The sequence below is a fragment of the Ipomoea triloba genome, chromosome 14, assembly GCF_003576645.1.
Source record: "Ipomoea triloba cultivar NCNSP0323 chromosome 14, ASM357664v1".
NCBI classification, from domain to species: domain Eukaryota; kingdom Viridiplantae; phylum Streptophyta; class Magnoliopsida; order Solanales; family Convolvulaceae; genus Ipomoea; species Ipomoea triloba.
This window is the reverse complement of record NC_044929.1, coordinates 16,394,538-16,403,324: the sequence shown is the minus strand read 5'-3', so window position 1 is coordinate 16,403,324 and position 8,787 is coordinate 16,394,538. Positions and strand designations below refer to the sequence as shown.

The 8,787-nt window shown below is 36.0% G+C and overlaps 1 protein-coding gene across 1 annotated transcript; it reads right to left on the bottom strand.

Moving 5' to 3' along the window:
- On the bottom strand, window positions 1-4,236 carry LOC116004030 (zinc finger BED domain-containing protein RICESLEEPER 2-like). Its single transcript, XM_031243971.1, has 4 exons — window positions 4,210-4,236; window positions 4,026-4,091; window positions 339-2,484; window positions 1-23 (listed from the first exon to the last, which is right to left on the bottom strand). Exons 1-4 carry the CDS (start codon window positions 4,234-4,236, stop codon window positions 1-3), a joined length of 2,262 nt encoding a protein of 753 aa, XP_031099831.1.
- Between the last annotated feature and the right edge of the window lie 4,551 nt (window positions 4,237-8,787).

The window sequence follows — 8,787 nt, the reverse complement described above, 5'->3', positions numbered from 1 at the left end:
TCAAGTTTCCTGCTCATAAATTTCTGCAAAAAATAAATATAATAGCATTAGTTAATAACATATTGTTCTTTGGCATTAAGATTAAGAATTCAATATATTATACATACCAATTTAATGTTTGTCTGCTTGTGGATCAGAGTGGCTAGTCAAATCATTCTTAGCATTCAAGAGCTGAATTTGAATCCATGTGTTTGCTTTCAAAACCTAACACAGTAAAATTAAATATTAATAATTGAAAAAAAAAAAAAAACAAGAAGGGGGCAGAGAGACTTAGGCAGAGAACAAGTCAATATGTAATATTCAAAATATTCAAAATTGAAAAAGTATAAGATGTTTACCTTTCTCTATCTCTTCAAGGATTGCAATGTCTTCCTCAACACTTACATCTTTTGATTGGGAACGTAACCAATCTTGGGCACATATCACTGCTTGAACCATTCTTGGTGTTAAACTGCTGCGAAAAGCATCAAGTATACGACCACTAGTGCTAAATGTAGACTCCGAAGCAACAGTAGAAATTGGTACTCCAAGCAAGTCGCGTGCCATTTGTGACAAAGTGGGAAACCTAGGTTCATTCACCTTCCACCAAGCAAGTATGTCAAATTTATCACTCAAAGGCTCAAGAGCTTCATCTAAATACTTGTCTAACTCAGTTTTATTTGAAGGAGAACCACTTTCATTAGCATGCCACTGAATAAAATCACTCATGTCATTTTGATCATCTTCAGCACTTGAAATATGAAAATCCACAACAGTAGGGGCAGATTTGTTTGTTGCAAGAACTTGAATAGAACTTCTTGCCTCATATTCACTAAAAATATTACACAAAGCTTCCGTAATTTTTGCTATCAGTTGCTTTCCTTTTTGCTCTCCGTACAACTTAGCGCATACATACTTCACATATGAAAGCTTTTGAGTTGGATCTACTATAGCTGCAAGAAATATAACTTTATTCATTTTTTCAGGATCTCCCAAATACTTATCAAACTTAGATTTCATCCCAATTGCCATTAGAGCCAAATCAATATCTGTGGAATCCCTGCACTGATTTATCTTTGCATGAAGTGTCGCAATATCACGTAAGAATGTGTTTGCAGTCACATATTTACTTCCAGAAACTTTCACTGTAAGCCGATAAAAGTGGCTCAAAAATTTTACCATTCTTCTAACAACCTCCCAATCCTTTTCATTAGGAGTTCTTGATGAAGCTTCATCTTCATATTGACTAACACCAGATGTTAACTCCTTAATATAATTAGGATCTTCAATCTCATATCTTTCAAACACTCTCTCATACTTCTCCGCAACATCTAACATCAAATACACACTATTCCACCTTGTTCTGACATCTAAACAAAGAGCTTTTGTGCATTCAACTTTAGCAAAAACTGCACAATCTTTAAATTTTTTCAACCTTGCCGGAGACTGTCTAACATATTTTACAGCAGCCCTAACAGCATTTATAGAGTCATTTACCTCTTTCAAACCCTCTGAAACAACCAAGTTAATAATATGTGCAAAACATCTCATGTGAAGGAGGTCACCATTCATTATATTAGTCCCCCAATTCTTCAGCACATTTTTCAAACTCTTAATGACATTATCATTAGAAGTTGCATTATCAACGGTGACACAAAATAACTTATCTAAACCCCTATCAACCAAACACCTCATAATTACATCACCAATATCATATCCTTTGTGACTTTCAATTGGACAAAAATTTATTACCCTTTTATTTAACTTCCAATTTGCATCAATCCAATGAGCTGTAATACACATGTAAGACACTCTTTGAATAGAAGTCCAAGTGTCAGTTGTAAGAGACACTCGTTGTTTTGACACATTAAGCACATTTTTTAACTTACACCTCAATTCTATATACAATTCAAAAATATCTTTAGTGACAGTTCTTCTTGAAGGAAGTTGATATCCAGGAGGTGTTATAAGATCAATATAAGTCCGAAAACCATCTTTTTCAACAAAGCAAAATGGGAGTTCATCAATAACAATCATATGAGCCAATCCTTTCCTAGCAACTTCATTATCAAACTTCCAAGTTTTCATATCCCTAATATCACCCTTCTCAGTTTCACCATTCAAACTGTGTTTTATAGGAAAAAAATGAGTTTGAGTAGAATCAATATTATATGATTTGCAATCCTTCAAATGATTCCACAAGTTACTAGTTCCATGTTTTTTTGTTTTAGCAGCATAATCTTTTTTGCAGTAATTACAAGTTGCACGTTGTTTACCACTACCCTTATCAATAAACTTAGCATAATGTTTCCAAACATCTGACCTGTCTTCAATAAACTTAGCATAATGTTTCCAAACATCTGACCTGTCTTCCATACGTTTTCTCTTTTTCCCTCCAGCTTCTTCAATGCAAGCATTCGGTTCATTTGTTACTCCAGAAGGACCCGTACTAATCTCTGTATTCTTAGGATCGCTTGGCATTTCTATTTGGTTGTTATCTTCCATCTGCAAAAAAAAAAAATAAATAAATAAAGAAACTGAAATGCATTAGTATACAGGAAATTTTCAATTACATCAAACAAAGAAACAGATTTCTTCATTGTGATTTGTGAAAAAGAAACGAAACAAATATGTTTATTTCTAATGGTTGACAGTAAATTTAAGAGAGAAAAACATGTAAATTTATAAAGACTGACCTGGTTATGGAGTTACTACTGATTGCCGGCCTTCTTCACTTGCTTTGGCCTTTGCCGTTGACAACAATATGGTCGGCTTTCAGAAATTGGGGAATAAACAGAATAAAATAATATGTGAGAACTGAGAAACTTGAGAACTGTTTGAGAAAGGACTGAAAGGTTGAGAAGCTTTGGATTTTAAAACAATGGGAGATTAGGATTTGGGAGTAGTTGAGACTTGAGAAGCCATGGCTTTGGCCTTTTATTCTTTGAAAATTTGAAGGGGATAAGGAATTGAAGCAACCTGACTGCATCTCGCTGTCTCTAGAGAAATTGAGAAAGTAAGAAATCAAAAACTTGAGAAGTGGAAGAAGTGGATAACAGAGCATCACTGCATCAGACATCTCTTAGACTTCTACAAGAAATAAAAACCTCAATTATAATTATTAATTAAGATTCAATTGCTTTTGCCTTTTGGGAACTGGGATTCTGGGAACATGCGTAATGTGTAAGCATTATATATATATATATATATATATATATATATATATATATATATATATATATATATATATATATATCGGGTTTCGGGTCGGGGTTTGGGTACAAAAATAAAACTCGATATCCGAACTGAAATTAATTTCGGATATACCATATTTAAAAATATCCGAACTGAAAATTAATTGGGTGTATCCAAACTCCAAATTTCGGTTCGGATTTCGGGTATCAGTTCGGATAATCCGAATAACGCCCACCCCTAAGCACAGAAGCAGGAGCAAATCACACGTGTCACACACGTGATCCTAAGCGTGATTTCTCTCTGAACCTAAACCACTGATGAGGACATGACTAGAGCAATTTAAAAGATCATTATGTTTGTCCAAAAATATGAAAGAGAATGTCCTAGAAGTCCCATGGAACCTGATCATCATTAAAACATATATAATAAACCTAGTTATTTTAGTGAATTAAAATGTATTTATGTTGAATTTAATATGTGACTTTTTGTTTTCTATATTTTGGTGTTACATGTATAGGAGTGATGAATGTCATTCCTTACCTTGCCTTGTAAATAGTCTTATAAAAAGGAGGCTAAACATCATCTTGGAGAGAGATATAGAGATTATGAAGTTGAATGAAAATTAGAAAATGCTAAGGCATTTTGTGTTCTCTCATGTGATTTGAGAGGTGTTTATAGGCTTATCAAGATAATAACAATCTTGTGGTACCGTCCATTCTTTATACACTAAGCATTTTTTACAAGTCTTCCGTAGGTAGCCAGTCCAAAAAGCTAACGTGTAATTTAACTAAAAATAAACTTGTTGACATGGAATTTACAAAGCACACATACCAGTCATTTTTTCATCTTACTGCTTGAAATGCTCCAACGATTCCCAAAGGAAACTCCGGCGAAGAATCATCCACAGCGAATTCTTTCTGCAATTAACACAAACACAAACATTTTTCATAGATAACCTGCCAAAACATACATAGATAGACTGCCAAATTGTTGCCCTAAACCCTAAACCAAAACAGAATTCACACTAATACAAACAATTTTCACATATATTCTACTTCCCATTGGTGGAATATGCAGTGCTTCAACTTGCTTCTAACATGCTATGTGGTGGTGATGGCGCCTATCCTGGTTCAGATGCTTTTCCTGGTTGGGTGGACACGAGTGGATCCCAGCTGCCGAGATTAGAGCTTGAAGATGAGAAGGTTTCTCACATAAACCTTGCATGGTCCAGTGGTGGTAAACAATTGGGCAGAGGTAGAAAAGGTAATGGTGGTGGTGGAGGATAGTAGTCAAACACATGATCCAAGTAAAATAGAAAGTCAAGATCAGGTAGATGGTGCAGTCTGTAGGGGCCTCCTTGCACTTGCTCAATGACTGGTGGTCGAGGGTCCTCTTCTTTAGAGATCAGGATCACTGGATCGCTCGAGGTGTCACCACCTCGTGCCCTCCGTTCGCTTCTCGCCTTGCCCTAAGTTTCTCTTGCCTCGTTTGTTCAGCCAGCCTTCTAGAACTACGTCGTCCATTCGCTGGACCTTGAATCTTTGGCTTCATTGTGATCTGCAAAACAAGGTAAACAAACAAAGGAACTCCACAACGATTTATCTATCCATTCCTCCCAATATATATTATTAAGAAGATGCTAGAATCACGTGGTTTGATGATGAAGAGCTTGAAGAGTCTAATCAGTCGCCTCTTGGGTTTCAAAGAGATGATGAATGCAAACAGGACTTTTGGTATATGCATGACCATTTATTGGCTCTTCAACCAGCGCAAATAGGAGCCGGATGGGATGCCTACCTGCATTTGTTTTCAGACTTTTGGGATGCCCTTCATACCCCCCTCCTCCCACTTTACTAGATTGGACCTCTTCACCAACAACACACCCCCCTCTCACTTTCTACCCCATCATCAGTCGCAAAATTTGACCCAACATCCCCTCATATTCCAACCTCAACATCAGTCGCTATCAGCACCGTGAATTTACGACCAAGTATAGCGGTAGAGTGGTGGTGGAAGCGAATAATGGCCGTTCATTTGCCATCGAAGTCGATTCACCGACTCTCCAAACTGACGTCCACAACTACGCTCTTCCTCACCGAGACCTTATATGCAAGGTCACTCATACTCTCCAGGCCGCCGTCTTTGTCGTCGATGGCATCAATTACGCTATGGGTTAGGGCTCTCAGAATTTCGGAATGAGTTTTGGAGAAAACGAGTTTTAGTTTTTGTTATTTTAATTCCATGTAAACAATGCCATGTAATCAAAACCAGGCCAGGTCATCGCAAATCGGGTGGTAACCTGCGAAAAAGCTCATCGTACAATTTTATGAGATAAGTGTGCTTTTTTTTGAAAATGAGATAAGTGTGCTTGATTACAATATGCTTTAGATTGGGGTGTGAATTGAACACTTCCGGGTAATAGATGGGCCTATTTGACCCTTCTGCCTAAAATGTATTTATATTGAATTTAATATGTGACCTTCTGTTTTCTTTATTTTAGTGTTACATGTATAGGGGCGATGAATGCCATTCCTTACCTTAGCTTGTAAATAGTCTTATAAAAATGAGGCTAAAACATAATCTTGGAGAGAGATAGAGAGATTATGAAGTTGAATGAAACTCAGAAAATGCTAAGGCATTTTGTGTTCTCTCATGTGATTTGAGAGGTATTTTTAGGCTTATCAAGATATTAACAATCTTGTGGTTCCATCCACTCCTTATCACCTAAGACCAAGGTGTGGCGGAAATATCCATATAAAAAAAACACAAAAATAATCTCCCAAACCAGCCCCAACATCAACCAATTCTATCTCCAACACCTCAAACCTTAGTTCTTGTTCGTGTTGTTTTTTTGTGAGGAAAAAATCTGGCAATCGTTAGATTTCTTTGGAGAAGTGATTCATGGAATCTTCCCCGAAGGAACCTCATCATTTTGGTATCAGAGCTTTGGGTTCATTCCTCACACGAAAAGTTCGTGATTCCATCGAACAATACAGGTGATGTTTTTTGTCTGCCAAAATTTCCAGACTGCACGGTCTGAAATAAAAATTCAAAAAAACATAGTTCTTTTTGTTATTTTGACCTGAAAGTTTTTTTTGGTAGTATATAACTCACCAATATTGCCTTCCACAAAAAAATTTGGCCAAAATATTTCATACACAAACATTGAAAATTCGTTGAATTCCAACTAGTGTTAAAACAGTTTCTGCCAAAAATTTCCAACCTATAGAGTTTGAAAGATAAAATTTGAAAGAAATAATAATTCCACATATCTTTTTGTCCTAAAAATTTTTATGGTTGAAGTTAACTCATAGTTCTTGCTAACCATAAAAAAAAAAAAAAATTGGGTCGAAATATCATCCACGACATCCTAGAAAATTCGTCAAAGTTCCTGTAAAATTTGTCCATATTTGTTTTGTCATTCCTTGTGTTTTTCTAGTTTATTGTTCATTGTTTCACATCATGCATGGAATCTTTTGAGTTAAACACACTTCAACAAGGATCACTCACTATGGAGACTTGATGATCCAGGATGAGGTGATTGAACCAGCTGTAATTACAAAGAATAGAGTTTGGTGTTAGAAACGAGATTGTACAATTGCTTTCTCACCGGTGCAAGTGTTTGTTTACTTTACTATACTATGCCAAACAAATTGAAGAGAAATTGCAGCAAAAAGGGGGATGAGAATTCGACATTTTTTTCCTTGTCATATGCTGAGAGCTCAAAAGAAATGAATGAGGATGTAAACATGTGTGCACAAGAATGTGAAAACAAATATGAGAAATATTTGAGAGAAAAGGAAGGAGAGATTGAGAAAAAAAGTGAAGATGAGGAAGATGAATTGTCCTATGAACTTTATGAAAAAAGAATGAGAGAGAAGATTTTGAGGACTCCATAACCTTTGTTTTAAGTTCTTTGCACGTTAATGGATGTGATTCAAGGGTTGAAAATTAGTTGGAAGGAATGGTATTGTTTTGCCATGATCTACAAAGCACGGGGTCACTCACTCTTCTTGGTGAATATATTTGATATGTGCCAAAGATACCTAGGTTAAGGGTCTAATAAGGGGTGAAATTGTGTTATTTGGTTTTTTTTTTGTGATTAATTTATAGTATTTTGTGCTCTAATGTGCTAATATTTTCAAAGCTCTATCCTTTGGTACACTTTAGATGGTTTTGTAGGTCTTGAACTCAAGGAGAAAGCATATGAACTTGACAAGGAAACAACCAAGGATGAAGGACAATTGGAGCAGTCCATGATCAACTCCACAACGTGGACTGGCTCGTGGTTTATTTCCAGAAACATTCACGCCACCAGTCCACGACGTGGGAAGAAGAATGAGGTGTATAAGTGAAAAGTTCACGAGCGATCCACGCTCGTGGAAATGACTCTGGGCGCGAATTTGAAGAGTGCATTTGGGGGGGAACTATTTAAAGGCTTAGATTAGATATTTTTACGAGGTTGGCAGGAATTGGCATTAGTTAGCAATTGTTAGATCATTCTTAGAACACAATTTCTAGATTGTAGAGAGAGGTTTTTTTTTTTTTTTTTTTTTAGAAGAACACTTTACTCTAGTTCAATCTTGTAAGAGGAAGATCAACTTTGAAGACAATTGTTTTTGGATTTCAATTGCAAGTTCTTAGGTAATTCATAATTTCTACTTTGATTTGCTTTTCAATTTGATTTCAATTGCTTTCTTCAATTTGTGCATTTAGGTTAATTTTGATCTTAATTGCAAGCATGAGTATGCAACTTCTTTTATAGGATTTGAATTGTGAAGTGAGACATGATGCTAGTGTAGTTCTTCAATTCTAATTTGGAGATTGAATTACATTGATTGGATGAATTATTCTTGGCAATTGTTAGTGAATTGTATGGTTTCTTTGAAGGTGGCCATCTCATTGAATGTTCTAAGGCATCAAGACTAGGCAAGATATTGCTAGTATTGATGTAGCTCCAATCAACATTGATTTTCTATTTCTAGACCTAAAAAGTGTGAGTAGGATAGGTGGTGTAGGCTAGGTGTTTGTGAAAATTCCCCTAAGCTCTTTGGTTGCCTAAAACGTACTCCAAATCTAGGGAGAGCCTAGTAGACCTATCGTTGAACGATGTTGGCAAAGCCTCCCAAGAATAACTAATCTTGCAATACAATTCTCCTAGACCTTAGACACACTATGATGCATCATGATCACTAGCAATTCATTTCCTAGCTTTCTTTAATTGATTTCAAACATCATTCCTTTCATTATTTTATACCACAACATTCATTCTTTTATTCTTTGATCCTTTCGTGACAATGGCGAATGAGGAACATGCTATATATTCCATTGACTAAAGACTTACCAATACTTCCAATTTGTCCTCCCTAGAGACCGACACAACCCGAGGGTAACCCCAATCATCTTTGATTGTTAACCGCACCACAAAAGCATTTAATCAAATGGTGCCATTGACGGGGAGGACAAACGGTAGTAATAATTGCATTATTTTGACTCCATTTCACGTTTTGTTTTACTTTTGCTCGATACTAACCTCCCTAGAGATCTACTTTTAATTCAGGGAGGAAAACTTTGCTTTCTTTCAACTTGGTTATAGGTGAATGCAAACGAGGG

What these genes read in the sequence shown, in the direction of transcription:
- LOC116004030 (XM_031243971.1), bottom strand. Translation starts at nt 4,236, where the DNA reads ATGGGAAGTAGAATATATGTGAAAATT. An exon ending in GTAGAATATATGTGAAAATT is followed by an intron (nt 4,092 to 4,209) that starts GTTTGTATTAGT and finishes TGTTAATTGCAG; the next exon opens with AAAGAATTCGCTGTGGATGA. An exon ending in TCGTTGGAGCATTTCAAGCA is followed by an intron (nt 2,485 to 4,025) that starts GTAAGATGAAAA and finishes TTTTTTTTGCAG; the next exon opens with ATGGAAGATAACAACCAAAT.